At 46.3% G+C, this 16,397-nt stretch overlaps 1 protein-coding gene across 6 annotated transcripts in view; it reads left to right on the top strand.

Moving 5' to 3' along the window:
* Nucleotides 1-2,421: 2,421 nt before the first annotated feature.
* The window catches only part of Dop2R (dopamine D2-like receptor), a 237,975-nt gene continuing 223,999 nt past the window's right edge, over nucleotides 2,422-16,397 (top strand). For all 6 annotated transcript variants that reach the window (XR_004235459.2, XR_004235458.2, XR_004235457.2 and 3 more), the window contains exons 1-2: nucleotides 2,422-3,799; nucleotides 13,175-14,185. Coding sequence is in view for 3 of the 6 variants with exons in the window: in XM_076365685.1 (XP_076221800.1) it covers nucleotides 13,475-14,185 (711 nt within the window). In the remaining 3 variants the exon portion in view is untranslated. The remainder of the gene's footprint in view (nucleotides 3,800-13,174; nucleotides 14,186-16,397) is intronic.

Raw genomic sequence — 16,397 nt, 5'->3', positions numbered from 1 at the left:
CCATCTATTTCTTCGATACTGCACTTCAGATATTTCTTTAATATTGCACTTCGGTTGATTCTCTAATATTCCACTTCGTCTGTTCTATTGATATTGCATTCTTGGCATTTTCGAATTCCTTGTTACACAAACGCGCCCCGTGAAAAGTTGAATATTGCGTCGGTATTGTGCCGGTACACGACAGTGGCGAAAATGTCGATCATTGTCCGATGCAGTTGTATTCGATGGCCGGCCGAATTTTACAGTGTCCAGTACCTGCGTCCGTTTCGCGTACAAGCAAAATTAATCAGCGGCCTCGTCGTCAAACGCGAATTTACACGAGCCGCGGGAAACAGCGTAGAAAAGTTCTCGTTGAACCGCGTGTCCGGGCCGTTCTACGCTGTCGGCGTAAACCTGAATAAAACAATACTACTTCTTCCGCGAAATGAAATTCCGCCTCGGCGGAGTCGGTCTTATCCCGCCAGGGATACGTATCTTCGTTCCTCCTCGTTATTTCGTATCCGCGTAACGCTCGCGCGGAAACGTTGACCGAGTTAACGGGCTATTCCCGTCGGAGCGGGAAGAAATGCATCATTTTTTAACGCGCCTCGTTCCGATAATACGTTCTAGTGATTCGACGATGTGTTTTACGAGATGGCGGACTGAGAGACCTTTTCCGGCGAGGTAGCAACGGAATCGCGTAACTAGATAGAGCATCCGCCGTGGAATAATTGATAAAATGCAGTTTATTGACACCTTATTAAGGGACTCGTTGGAACTCCGTACAACTAGTCTTCCTATAATTGCGATTGAAGGTTTGAATTGGTATGTGATAACTAATAACTTTACTGTGAGATGAAATTGCGAATGAAATATTATTAAAAGAAGAAGGTACGATTCTTAACTAGCAAATCTGCCTAAATTTAGTTCAATGAAAACATAATCCAGAACTGAAATATATATAATTCAAGCATAAAACAGGCTCAGACTGAATTCAACTCAGCAGCTCAACTGTACCTTCCTAAAGGGTAAAAATACAGAATCAGATAATAACTGATACAGGGGTCGCCTCTGTGTGTAAAACGAGTCCCGTAACCCAGATCAGAGTCTCAGTCAGAAATCAAACGCTATCTCGGCTTTGTAGAGTGGCGTGTCTGCAGAGAGTCCAACGACAAACGGAAAATTGGAAACTATAAATTTTCCTCGGGCATGAAGTCTACGGTCCCACAGTGATACACGTTAAAGCACGTCGCTTATGAGCAATGGCGACTGTGGCGGGGATTTCCGTCGAGTATTCTCGTAGAGGCGGTTTATTCGCCGGTGATTTTCATTGGCTTCTTGCACGCGCGCAAGAGAGCGAGCGAGTTCCTCTGTTTTCTTCAGCGTGCATCATTCTTTGTCAGGAGGATAGGAAAGGTGTGAACATTCCTTCGAACACGATCCTAACCTTTCCCCGTCGTATTTCATAAACGTCCCTGTTCCAGCGGGAAGTCAAGGGAAACGTGAAGTTAGTTTTTCAAACGACCATTCAAGAAGTTTCCCTCCGTACAAATGTGGCGTGAACTAGTTTCACGTGCAACGAAATAGTTACTCACGCTGGAATAAACAAATAGCGCAACCTTTTTATGTCCCGCGCACGCACGCCTTCCAAATGGAACGTTTTCCCCAGGAATTCAGGAAACAACTGTTTTCTGTTCCGCCCGGCTAAGCTTTTTACCTTCTATTACGCGATAAAATGAAAACCATTTACAGTGAACCAGTTCGCGGCAGATTGAAAGTACTTTTTCGACCAAGGAAATGAACGTCGATCTACATCGTTACTTAAAAATACAATTAGATCAATCTTTCGTATACTGGAGCCAGAATACCTCCATCAGTCGATGTACCAGCAGTCAGAGTCGATCACAAAAAATTTCATCCCCTTCGAAATAAACAAGGAGAGCACGGAAAATTCGTCGTCTAGAACCGCAGAATAAATTTCTTCCAACATCGACTGAGGTTGTGATTAAAATCGACAGTGATCTACAATATTAAAGCAGCACCCATCCTCGTACACCGTAACCTAATAATATCGTCAAACGGCTGATCCAGCGAGTTTCGAAGTTCCTTGTCGCGAACGAACAGAAAAACCCCGTGGAGGGAGAGGGTCGGACAGCTTCTAAAGGAAGAAACCCGCGAAGGAGAGAAGGGCGGGAGGGAGGTAGCGAGTCGAGGGTGTAGAACGCGAGAGGAAGAAAAGAACGATCGTTTCTCAGCGAAGGGGGTGAAGAAACGGCAAAGGAAAAGGAGAAAGCGGAGAGAGTCGCGAATTAGGGGTGGCCGGCGGTGTGCGCGCGTACCGTTGGAAAGAGAGGGTTGCTTCCGCCCCACCATCGCTCCCTTCGTCCCACCCCCGGACTCCGGCGAGAACGCGCGAGCTTCGGGATTCGAGGCCGTGTGGAAACTCGAGCAGACAGCCAGTCGCTCGGCGTTCGTTCGACAACGTGGCTCGGAAGTGCTGTGCCCGCCGATCCATAGACCACCGACGAGCCAACCCGAGGATGTGGACGGCGACGCGCACGACGGCGAACGCGTCGAGGGAAACGACGCCGCTGATCGCCGCTCGATCCCGGCCGAACGGACACGACCGGATCACCGCCCGGCCGAACGACCGCTAGACCGCCGTGCGATCATCCTCGGGATCGGAATCCACAGGTACCTCGAGTGGCGTCCCCGTTCAGCCGTCGTCCAGCGTCAACTACGCCCATCGAGACGCACCGGAGACCAACGGACCCAGCGTCCGCTCTCTTCCCGTGGACTGAATAACCGTGATCGATCCCGGACCGCGTGTGAAACTCTATCCCCCCACCCCTCGCTAGCCGGAGAGTGTAATCGAGCGGATTCAACGATTGACTCGGCCGATGGGATACGACGAATAAAGGCACGGCGAGCCGTGATCGAGTGACCGAGTGTTATGAATAAGAGAATAAACCCCGGCGATCGATCGAAATCTCGGATGTCGGGAGCACGCCGGACCGACCTACCAGTGGATTAAACGGTGCACGGAGCTCCTGGGTGGACGCTCGAATTTCCTAACGATCGAGATTGCTTCCGGTATTTGGCGACCGATTAAACCGAGATTCTCCGGTGGGGTCTGAGTTGATAGTTCGATCGTGTCGTTTCGAGGAGAGGCGCACGAGGCGGCCGGTTCGGAGGTTCTTTTCAGTGTTGAACGATTACGGGCCGAATAGTCGTAATAAACCGGTGGTGGCGGCACAATGCCAGGTGGTTTCGATTGAATAGAGTGTCGAGCGAGCGTTTTTTGATCTCGTTGCAAAATATTGAATCGATCTGCCGCCGGTGAATGGCGGGGCTTAGGACGACTTCCGTGTATTCTATGGTCGGGTCACGGTGCTGGGGATCATCCCCCTGACGTACACTGTGGGGAGCCGGATAGAGATAGAGACGGGCGTATATATATACACGGACGCGTATAGAAATCAGAAGAGAGAGAGAGAGAGGGAGGAGGACACTCGATATACACGCCGATCTTGCGCAGAATATGGGAAAGGCACGAGGAGCACTCGGCGACGAGCGCGTGACACCATGAGGAAATTCTCGGGCGAATCGACGTCGGTTCCGGATTACGCTCTGATCCGGTGGATCGCTCGGTGCCGGGGAACGCGGCGCGCCCAGTGAACAAGCAAGCGCGTCGCGGCTCGCGCGGACGATCCGCTTGATCCTCGGAGTCACGCCAGCCGCGGGGATCGTCCACGGGGAAAACTGTGCGGAGTCATGGGCGAACGGTCCAACGTGGCGGAACACGTCGCGCCGGTGAACGGTGAGTAACGATCGGCCGGGCCCTTGATCGGTATGGGAATGCGCGTCGGCTGTCTTCGTGACCGCGAGCCTCTCTTGACCGAGAAATGCCTCGCCGTGTCAAGGGTGTAGCCACGCGAGATTTGAATTGCTAAGCAAACCTTAATCGTCCGTTAATTAAAACGCCGATTCGACCGGCTGACGAGGGAAGACGGTTCGCGGATCGAATAGTTGGGGAGTTCCTCGCGATGGGTGAATTGCCGTTGATTTCGGGGGATCCGGAGTTTTATTCGGGGTTTCTTTGGTTCGCAAGAGATTGATTTGAGATGCCACCGACACGTGGTGGTTATTGGGTTTGATGTTTGCGGGTATTTCTGGGAAGGGATGCACTTTGGATGCACCGAATCCAAAGGAATTGAAAAAAGCAAATGAAAAGGATGCTGTTAATCGTTTTCTTATTGACTATTGAAAGAGATGGAATACGGAACTTCGACATTGTATTTAAAATTTGGTATATGAATATAAGACTACTAGTACTAATGAACAAGAACTTCTCTGGAACCTCGTATTTTCATTCCAATAAACTTTTATACACTCCGAACCGTGCTCACGCGAGATCCGTTTAAAAGAAATATAAAAAAGAATTTTCAGAAACATCCAGAGATTCGTCGGAATATTTACGACCTCCAGTATCAAATTTACAGTATTCCCAATATTTACAGTTTCACGGGATTTAATATATTTCCGATATTTACAGTTCCCGATAGGGAAGTTTTCATGCAGATCCCCGATTAGAGCGGAGATAAATTCTATCAGCGGGCAAGAATGTTCGCCGGGTATTAATTCGCGACAATTCGCGGCTGACAATTCTATCGAGTGGGTTGACGTATTTCGAGATTATCGGTCGTCCCATTTCTCTCGCGCGGCCCCGAAAATCGCGGGCGCACCGTCGGGGAGACGGAGATAGGAGCCCGCCTACGTGCGCGCGCGGGAGAGGGTTAAACTTGCTTAACGATGAGCCCGAACAAGTTACTCGGCCCCGCTATAATTTCCGTCGTGTCAACACTGTTCGGGGCACGGTTACGGAGATAAAGTCGGATAGCGTGCGTAAAGTAGCAGATATTCGTAATCTCGCGGGTCAAGAACGTTTTGAATTAACGCCCGTTCCGGCGGCCGCGCGAGAAACAGGATAAGCCGCAAGAATAATGACCGTCGAATTTCGTGCTGTCGACCTTATTACGGGCCCGCTCCACTGCCGGCCGTAATGCGTGCTTTTACTACTTAACGCGACGCACGGTATCGTTACATCAGAATGATTACCGCACGGGCGCGGGTAACGTGCCCTTTCAGATTATATTGAATTACTCCCGGCGAATCTGAGCACGCATTAATATCCGGTGGACGGAAGCTCGGCTCCGGTTTTTGCGAGGCGGGGGTGCACTGACCGTATGCAATTTGTAACTTCTTACTGCAGCGCGAAGACGAGGGGGAAAATGAATGAAGACAGGACAGTTTGTTTCGAGCGTGCATACGTACGAGAAAATAAGCTTAGGATGTACAGTGAATATTTTTCGTTTATTAGTTCTCGGCTTTCGTTCTGTCATCGTGAGTTACTTTTTGTTGTTCTTTAATTGAACCAGGTTTAGTGCATTGTTTCAAATGATTATGTTGTATGCGAGAAGAATGTATTTTTGCGGTTACATCGTTCGTAAACGTTTATTCTCCCAATGGTAGGGAATACGTTGGTAAGTTTGCAGTAGCTCGGTAAATAAGTATCGGTAATCCGACCCAAAACGGCGAGAAATTAGAAAATCCGGCACGGTGTTTACGGATTTACACCGTTCGCCCGGCAAAGCTTTGTTTTCGCTAAATTTAATGCAGTACGTGTAACCTGTTGCACTCGCTGTCATTGCGTCCCACCCAGTGTCTTAGAAAAGAAATTGATAGCGGCTCACCTCGGCCATTTAAACACGGTAAATCAGAAATCTCAACAGATTTTTCTTCCTAACGCGCGCGTCGATATTTAAACGGAATCCTCGGCCGAAGCATTCTTGAAATGTCTATTCGACTGGAAAAACGTACGAGAAGCTTCGTTTCACGGTAATTCGCTTGTTAATCGACCGGAATTAATTACGAAATTATTTGTCCAATTAATCAGAGTCGTCTCTAGATACGTATCGGTCTATCTAGCGGGTAATACACGGTGGTCGCGCAGGTAAGCTGCGAGGGCGATCAATCTTGCGGGTCGCGATTTCATTTCTTCCGGCACAGAGACCGTCTGGCCACGGGATGAATTGCATATTGTGTGACCCCGGTTCCGGTAGGAATACCGGAAAACGCTTTCCCCCGCGTTCACTCAAAGAATTATGATGCGTTTACACCAATCGAACGGATACTCGGTCGCCTACGGTTCCGACGAAAGTAGAGTACACAGTGTCGCGATTGAATTTATTAACCGTTTGGATGCTAAACAACTTCTGTGGATATTTACCAAAATGCGGAAGCGATTGTGTGTGTATACAAAATAATTAATAAGAGTACTCATCTAATGAGATCACAAATATTACTATATTCTTTAAAAAATAACAAAAAGTAACATTCATTTAAATAAATTTACTTTGATTTATTTTTTGAAGAATATAGTCAGCAAATTGTAATTGATTTTGACACAACACAAGAGCGCTATAGCGCTCCTCAGCACTTAAATGGTTAATACTAGATCATATCGCATACCGGTCGTGTGACCGGTTTTAACACTTTGCACTCCAAAAGCGCCTCTCAGTCGCCAATTGATTTGACACAGAAACATTGAAAAGTTTGATATTTAATATTAAACTTTCTCTAATGCATTAATACATGAAACATCGAAATAAAATGTTATAGTTTCATTTATGAATTTATGTTCGATTTTTCGTGAAGTTCAGAAAATGTTTGTTTCATTACACAACGTCGAGTATTTCCAGTGAAATACTTTTCCAATGCAAAGGGTTAATGTTTCATTTAAAATTCTGTGATCCTTTTCGTTCATTTAAGTTCATGTCAATTCCTATATCATCCGATTCATCAATTTTTCCGAAAAAAATGTTGACTCGGTTAATTGAGATCTTATTTATGGCCGTGAATTGTTAATAGATCCTATTTGGATTGAGGTCCTGCAGATAGAAAGAACGCATCTGAAAACAATACAGATATAATTGGTCACAGTGGAATGATTCCTCTTCTCGTAACATTTCTTGTGCAGCGAAATATCATCTTTGCCTCTGTGCCATGTAATTCAACAGAATATTCGTTCATTTTTAGCGAATGATTTACCGAATATTCAAAAAGAACTCGGTCGAGTTTCGTAATCAACGAATATAGAATACAGACTATGAAATATTTCTTTTGCTTTGAACAACACGAACGTTCAAAATTCATCATGGTACATATATAACCGAACGAATGTCGTTCATCCCACTCCACTTAAACTCTTGCTGGGTTAGACATGAAAAATTCCGAAAAAATTTGAATTGAATATTTGACGAAGCTTTGACGAATAATGGCTGCATGTATGAAGTCTCATTTGTCTTGAATTTTTTGAGCGGGAACCGGACGAGAATTCGTTTTTTATACGTCTAACGGCCCCTCTCGTTCTATATGAAAGTAAATCATCGTACAAAGTTATGTTTCGTGTAGATATTTTATTACCTTGCTAACCAGAAATTATTTCTTTAAACTTCAATGTATTTAATCTAAGAAATGCAATTGCTTTTATAAATACCTATATTTCCTTCAGATAGAAACCAATACCGTGCAAACACGATTTAAATCATTAATTTGAGACCGTTCAGCAAGATGTTCATACTGTACCATCAGGCTTTGCGTTAGTGCATTTATTGTAAAGTCAAACAAAGTAATGTTTCCTTCTCTGTAAAGTTTCCTTAATCCATGAGCCATGACATAACATAGTTTTAATGTAATAAATATTTTTAATAAATAAAAAGCAGATATAATAAGACAAAATTAATTTTCACTAAGTGATTTCTTAAAACATCTAGTATTTGATATATTTCGTACCCTGGAAGCACCAAGTGCTTAAGTGTTAACCTTTCTTCTCACTTTGATATTATTTCATTCAATTACAGCTTATCACGATCTAATTGTTTATCCAAGAATACCTGGAAATCACTGAAATTATACCTTTAAACGATACAATTGTGATATTACAAATAAATACAGAAAAAATTGTTAAAGTAGACGTTGGCATAAAATCGAAGTCTAATTTGACATAGCACTCCTATTACACGGAAAGTCAATTTCTATTGTAAACACATCATAACATTTTCCACGATTTTCGCACGTGCAGCAGAGAGGTCCCGAGAAACAGACTCCACGAACTAATGAGAGGCGAGTGACGGATGGTTGCTGCGATTGAAAACCGAGCGAATTCAGTGAACCACGTCCGAACGGATTCCTGGCCGATTCTGGAAATCCTGGTCGAACATTCGACGCATCCAGCGTGTCGCACAAGGAACATTTTCAACGAGCCTCGATGATATTTTCGGTGGACTATTGCTCGAATTGTTCGATGCTTAGAGGTTAACTTTTATTTCCTGCTCGTATCTTTCGTTCCTTCTTTTCGAGTGTCTCGCGACGCTCATAATTTCCATTCCACACTCGTGTCGTCTTGGCGCGCTTGTTTGCAATATATTCTGTGGCTGCCGACATATTTTCACGACGCTCGGAAATTTCGAGGACTTTATGCGCCGCGGGTTTTCCTTTCCACTGATTTCCTCGCTCGTTTCACCTGTGCGCCTCGTCTGTGTGTTTTAATATTCCTCGCGCGGCGTGAAATGTTTTAAATTGCGCGCCGGAACCGATACATCCCTGCAGTTTCGTGTGTTCCGGAAATTACAGGGGCGCGCCGGTGCTTTACGATCGGAGTTGTTCGTAGATTTTTTGGGAAACTGCACCGCGAGATAATTCTTCCTCCAGCTTGAATCTCCACCGGAATTTTCATTGAAATGAACGTTGTGCGAGTTCATTTGATCGACAATCGAACACTGCGTTAATTTCTTTCAATAACCGTCGCAATTAACCCCTCGCCCTATGATTTCTTTGCAAACTGTGATCGATCTGACTACTTTGTTCTTAATAAGTTATTGAAAATGGGAGGAAATTTCAGTGTTTTCCTATGTCAACGTGTCCTCTGAGGTGTAATCATTGATAATGGAGGAATAATATATAATTTTCATTCAAACAAACTAAATACTATTTATGTTTGTTCAATGCCACTTGAAATCTTCGCGAGTCTGACACGATACTGTAGGACAAGGGGTTAAATAGTGACTAATATTGTCGAATGTTCAAAGTAAAGCAATAGAGAAACGTGAGTCGACCGAAAAAAATACCCTTCCCCGTAACATTCGCTACAATCAAAGATGAAACACGTTCCACTTTTATATACTAGCGAAATCTATCTGAACCCGATGCGTTTCACATGCACAGTATGATAAAAATTCGATGAAATACCAGTCGCGAGTGCAATAACAGTTTACAACGCGGCGCTGCGAGGGAAAGGTGAAAACTGCATGTGGACGAATTAATCGTGTTCGGTTGGTTGGATGAACGTTTCATGCGCGCAACTTTTCGACGGGGTTGCGTACGGTCGTCGCGCTATCGCGTATCGAAATGTTCACCACTGTTGTCGGCCGAGAGATTTTAATCCGTCGCAGAGATCGGAGAATGAGAGGCGCCTGTGAACCGACGCGACTGACGGAAAATTTACAGTGCATTAGTCAACGCGCGGTTTCGCGATCGTCCGGCACTGCCGGGAAAAGAAGGAGCGAAACTCGGGAGGGGGGAAACGTTAGTGGCTCGTGTCCTTTTGGTTTGCATACGTGCGGGGAATAATGCATGTAACGGAATGTGCATCGCGCGGAAAGACAGAGAAAGGGGGCGCGGGCGGGCGCGCCGGGGCCGCCATTCGAGAACGAAATTTCAACACCGCATTCTTCACTCGTAGTATTATAACGTTAGTTTGCATATTTACATATTCAGATATCAGAGCGCAGCCGGCCGGTGCTCGCGAAAGAACGGCGCTCGATGGGGACGCATGTCATTCCGACGCAATTAATTATAAACATCGCGAAATGTCGCCGGTGATTACGAGCTATGGCGAGCGTCGGTACAATAATTCTCTCGAAATTGTTGGGCCCGCGACGAATGCCGAAGGATGAAATGTTCGGAGCCGTGTTTGTTAATTAAAAATAACAAAGTTCCGGTCAAATGGTTCATTTATCGACGTTATCGCCGCGCGCTGCGCGAGCGTGACGACTGACGAGGGAAATGATGGTTAACACGGAATAAAAAAGTTACCGGTTCCAAAGCCAGTTGTTATCGGATCGATCATTGTCGATGACAAAGGATTTCTTTGTTGTTTGCCGTTGGAATTAATTATAAAAGAATATATTGATGTGTTTGCTGATATATTTGTTATACACGAATACTAAAGTTCGACGAAATATTTCCTTCACGCGTCAAGCCCGGATATCCGCTGTTAATAAAGCAAATACGCGGATAAACAAATATGTTGAAACGAGGGACACACGGGGCGACATTTAGAAATACCCCGCCGGAAATCCGATAAAATATTTCGCATCGCGAAACTTGTTTTAAACGATGTCGCCCCGGCCGGTGACATTTAGCAGTAACGTTCGAAGCGGCGGCGGTTTTCCCCCTAGAAAATTTTTCTTAGCGGGACCGAACGCTGAGTCGGTGGGAACGATGCGTGCGGAATAGCGGGGAGATGTAAAAGAAAAAAGAAAAAACGAGGTAAAAGGAGGAGGGAAAATAATCGGAGCCAGTAACGCGGTGTCTCGCTTCGCGTCCGACGGTCTTCCGGCTTTCCCGGCGACGTTCCACGTAAATATTGCATCAGTTACGCTGTCAAAATTGAGCACCGTTCATTACTCCGTAATGCGGCTCATATTTTACGCGTCGTTGCGCGATGTGACAGCAGCTTTGAGCTATTTATCAGCGGCTACCATCGGCTCTCGTGAGCACATCCTATACAGGATGCTCTGGAATGTTGAAGGCTGAAACTTGTGTACCGCTGTATCGCGAGCCGGGGAGGTCAAGAAAGCATGAATTCGAATCGTTTGAGGTTCAACATGATTCCACGACATTATCTGCCCTTGATCTCTTCAGCCTTGTAGGATATTCTTTCGAGGAACACGTCAAACCGAGCTAATTTAACGAGGCCGTTAAAAGTAAATATTCCATTAAATTCGTGTTTGATAAAAATAATATCACACGCAACGAAGGAATAAATCTATGCGCAGCGACCTAAAGGTTCACTTCGGCATCGATTTTATTATAATCAATGTGTATCTTTCTGTCGGTAAATTTGAAAAGCAAACATTCAAAAATAACAATATCCCCAACGATCGATCCTCGTGTAAAAACGAAGAATTACTTTGAAAATATGTCGAGCCACTTAACAAATGAAATACGGCCGAGTCGTTGAATGTGTCAGGCTCACGGTGTAACGCGATCTAAAAAATCCCCGGCCACCCGGTATACGCGCACACGTTCCGCCCCCCTGTCAAGGTGCTTGGAAGTTTAAAAGTGGCGTACTCCGGTGGCTCTCGTTTTACCTCATTTTCCTAACGCTTTCGAGTGCCATTACGCTCATATATCCCGCGAAATTCGCAGCCGGCGACACCTTCCGCCGTGGAAATTTATAGTTCGAAAGATACCGGGCAACGATACACTTGAGCCGGCCGGCTAAGTGTATGTAGAACAGGGAAATCGGCGGGAATGGATGACCCAGTGGGATAAGGAGATGATTTCTGCCCTTAAGAGGGTTCCGTAAGGATGATGCTCCCCGCAAGAGCGACCCGGAATCTCTTCTCTCCTCTGTTCGGCGCGGAGTGTCTGCGCCGGAAGCCCGAGAGAAAGACGGTAATGCCTGTCCATCTGTCAATCCACCCCTCCAGCGTGCGTGTCTTCGATCCTTTTACCGCCGGGAAGACCGAACCCGCTGGAGCCTTCGAACCAGCCGGTTTAGAACAGCCCTGAGCTTCCTTTTAATTCTGAGATTGCGGGACGACATTCATCTCCATGATTCATTGGTCCTCCTTGGGTTCGGTTTGGCGGGTCGGAAAATTTTTAAGTAACGCTCCCTTGAAAAACGTTTGATACGCCAATGAATAATTTAACGTTCGCCGGATTCTCGATTTAACACTAACAGTAGTGAAGGCGATTGGATTATATTTTCTGCAGTGAATTCCGAGGATTGGATTTTTGGGGGTTTTATACGGAAGGACATTTGCGTCACTTGTTGAATATTAGTTATATTTTTTTTATGTTTTCCGTGTTTCATATTTGGAGATATGTTGCTTTCCCTCGTTGCACGTGCGACTGTATGAAAGGTCATTAAATTGTCCCGAATGTCTGGCTCAATGGAATACTCGACAATGAATCGGTTTCATGTATTCCTTCCATTAGATTCATTTACTAGAATGATTCATTTGCATTTCATTGCATTATCGATGCCCACATGAATGCACAAAGGTACTCCAATTATGCTTAAATATCCTGTTAACAATTCCAAACCATATCCTGATCTCCATGCACCACGGGAAAACCAAGTGCTACCAACCTGCAGCCTTTTCGCTTGTATGCTCAAGCACTCTCCGAACGAAATGGAGCCAACCCACAATTCTATTCCAACGGTAACACCAAAGGAAATGTGGAATGCCCGGAACTGCTCCCCATTGTTTCGCAATAATTACACGCACAAAAATTTGAGATACGCGGAATCAAGGTTCAACTTATGAGTTGTTCTCCGTTAACAGAAAGCTACAAAAACAACAATGTGTCTTCATATAATATTCCTTTCACCATTCAATTTCCTAGCGCAGGCAAGAAGCAGCGTTAAACAATGTTACCATTCAAGACTTTCCTTAATTATAGCATTCATTGTACGCCCATAGCATTCTCCACAATTCTTTTGAATAATTTTGTAAAAGCACCTCCTACGAAAGCTTCTTTCACTACTTACCCTCCTCCACGTATAATAATTGCATCCAACCTTATTGTACGAAAAACAGTACTACCAACACAATCGCTTAACAAACCAAGATTTCATTAAACCAAGAACACGAACTTAAGCAACTCTCGGCGGAATCTCTTTCAATGCTCAACAATAATTAAATAATCCCGAGGCACAATCGCTCTCCGCAAGATTCCCTCATCAAATCGAATTAAGATACAAACGAACGGAATCGAATTACCGAGTTCCACGGTCGTCGGTCGTTACGCTTTGGTTGGTCGGCATCCGGTCGCTCGGCCGAGGAAGACGCAGGCCGCGGCGCAACAATCGCACTGACCGCGTACCTTTTTCCCATTACAGAGATTCTCGGCGGCGGATTTCAATGATACGCGCCTAAGCCAGGGGCGGCGTTCGGCGCGAGACCGGCGGGAGGGCGGACCGGACGCAGCACCTCGTTTCCCGCGTGCACGGAGGATCGAGCGGTTTTATCGCGGTGAACGCTGCGGGGGCGAAGGGGGCGGCCAATCCCTCGCAGCCGGGGCAGATAACGGCCACGAGGATGCCAGACAAAATCGAAGAGACGGCTCTCCAGGCAGGACGCCGCTCGAGGATCTCGTAATTGGCCAGCAGTCGCGCAGGATCCGAAGCCAACGATCGAGAATGGAGGCGAGGGGCAGCGTGTTCCGGCTGGGATCCCTCGTGATAGACGACGGGAACGCGTCCGCGTTGGAGCCGAGGCATCCGGACGAACTGTTCGACGTGACCGTCGGAAATGCCGACGCCGGTGTCCTGTCGAGGAGCGACGGGGACGCGTCGAGCAGCGGCGTCGAGCTGGCCTGGTACAACGACACGACAACGGTCGGCTCGACGTTCAGCGACACGTGGTACGGCGACACCTCGCCGTCGTCGTCGTCGTCGTCGTCCTCGTCGTCGTCCTCCTTCTCGTCGACGACCCTTGCCAGCGACAATTTCACCGGCATATCCGACCTGTTCGTCTTCGAGGACCTGAACGACTACTTCAACCAGCTGAACGCGTTCGTGAACCTGACCTACGCGGGCGGAGCTGGGAACCTGAGTTTTAACGGGAGCCTGAATTGCACCTCGTCGATCGTCGCGGGCACCGCGGCCGGCGTCGTCACGGTCGGCGAGTGCGGCCCGGCCGCGGACGACGAGAAAACGGAAGCGAACAGCTGGTGGGCGCTAATCCTGGTGATCGTGCCGTGTTTGACGCTGTTCGGTAATGTTCTCGTCATTCTCGCGGTGGTGCGGGAGAGGGCGCTGCAGACCGTCACCAATTACTTTATCGTCAGCCTGGCTGTCGCCGATCTGCTCGTCGCTGCGCTCGTCATGCCGTTTGCTGTGTACTTTCTGGTGAGTCCGAGTTGCTCATGGTTTCTGTTGTGGTATGCTTGGATGGAGTCTCGTTGTCTTTTTGGAACTTTTTAGTGTACCTGTGGATTTAGGCTGAACGATTCGGCTTTTAATAGTCGTAAGACTATTTCAGATTTGTTTGTATGCTTTTTTTAATTACCGTGGGGATGGCGAGACGATATCGTGAAATGTAGTTTACATTTGGCTAAGACACTGTTAAGCCCTTGCAGTCGAAAGATGTTTTTCCACGTGTGTTCATTAGTTTATAATGAAATATTGATTAAATTATTGATCTTATTGAATAAAGATAGTACAGGAATTAGTGCATGGAACTATTTTATTTCAATATTTCATGTTTAATCATCGCAAACGGTTAAACAGTAGACTGGAACGTCTGATCAGTGCTTGCCATTTCTACTTGCATGTGTATTAAGTATCTGATATATATCTTAACGCAAATTCGGAAAGCCTTCCTTTAATAGGCTCAACATAGAATTACACCACCGATTAGTGAAATCTATATAAAATTCAAGATTTCAATAATCAATTAGAATATTCAACTAATTCATCTAACGATTCATAGAACCTTGTCTTAACATTAGAACTACCGCGGATTTAAAGCGATTGATATGTAATCCCTCTAAAAATTGTAACAATAAATTATTTTCGGTTTCTTCGAACATTCATTACAGTATTCAAGTGAAGCTATTTATTTTCAAGGTCCTTTCAGATATTCAATGCTTTCAAGATACCAATAATTCCGAAACAAAACAATCGAAACCAGTCGTTTCGACTGGTACGGTAGTTCCAGTGTTAATTTCCCACAAGTCCCATCATTGCAAAGTCACTCAGAATACCTAGATCGTGGAACGAAGGCGGGGAATGTCTTACGACCGCGACGATTCACATCCGTCGCGCGTATCAGCTCCACGATAATTCTTGTTTCGCGCGCGAAGGCTCGGCGGCGTTTAACCGCGAACGTTTTCGACGCTGCCGCGCACGGCGGAACGTTTCGCGGTTAATTGCAATCCTCTTGTCCCGATAAAAAGCATAGTTGTCGGCCGCTATCTTGCCGCGGTTAATGAAACCCTGTATCCAGATACAAACTTCTTTGGAATTTCGCTGGCTGGCGGGGTTCCGCGCGAGTAATTAAAAGCTGGTATTACTCGCGAGCTCGATTCCCGCGCCGGTCTCCGACTTTCTCGACGGTCGGCGCAAAAACCGGGCATGGTTTAATTATGGTTAATTTAAGACCGGCTCATATTTATTATCCTAGGAATCGATAAGCTTTCGCGAGTTGGTAGGCAGTTTCTGTATCTCTTCGTTTTACCCCTGTCTCTCTCTCTCTCTATCGTTCTGTCTCTTTATCTTCCTTTTTCCCTCTACCTTTCCCTCTGTCCCTCGTTTCTCTCTTTCTCTCCGCCGTTCCGCCTCTCCCTCTACTTTTTTCTTTTCCCATCCATCCCTCTCCGGCTTTCTCTCTTTCTCCCCATCTCTTTGCTCCCTTTTCCACAACGTCCGATCCGGAAATTCAATTACGCCGCCGATACGATTAAAAGTGCGCGGAAGACGATTCGAGCAGAAACCGGTGAAACATCCAGGGACTCGAGCCAGGGGAAGCTGGCGATTGTTCACCCGGTCGGTTTCCGAGCAAACTACAACCTCGTTCGATCCCGGTGATCCTGGTAGAACCGGATATGTGTACCGAGCGAAAACAGGATTAGTTAATGAAAGCAATTTGAGTAATTCTTCGAGTGACGGACACCGTTCCCGCGATACCGCGCGACCCACTTGCGTTCCGGGACGTTCATGACCGGCTTCCTGGCGCGACGCAGCCACTGTCAAACGAGTACGCTCTCTTTTCACCCTGCAACCGGCGTTTATTTATTTACCGTCCATTCCTGGCGCCGGTAAATATTGGATCTCGATTCACCGTTGGTACGCGGATCGTTAACGTGCTCGGTATCTCATTTGGGGCCTGTGTACACAGTCGATTTGTCTTCCATGGACAAGAAGATGTTTGGAAAGGATATTTGTAGGATTCCATACGTGCCCTGTGTGGACAAGATATTTCTTCGTTCGTTGAATCCACGGTGTTAAGGATCCCGATAATAATATTCGGCGGTTCATGAACGTAGGAATCCATTGTTTGCTCGGGAATGGCCTCCGGTTATTTTCCGAATCACGGCGGTAGATTGTTATCGTCGAATTT

This window comes from Nomia melanderi, chromosome 3 (genome assembly GCF_051020985.1).
Source record: "Nomia melanderi isolate GNS246 chromosome 3, iyNomMela1, whole genome shotgun sequence".
Classification (NCBI taxonomy): domain Eukaryota; kingdom Metazoa; phylum Arthropoda; class Insecta; order Hymenoptera; family Halictidae; genus Nomia; species Nomia melanderi.
Note: the sequence above shows the minus strand (reverse complement) of the source record. Positions and strands in the feature narration are given on the sequence as shown.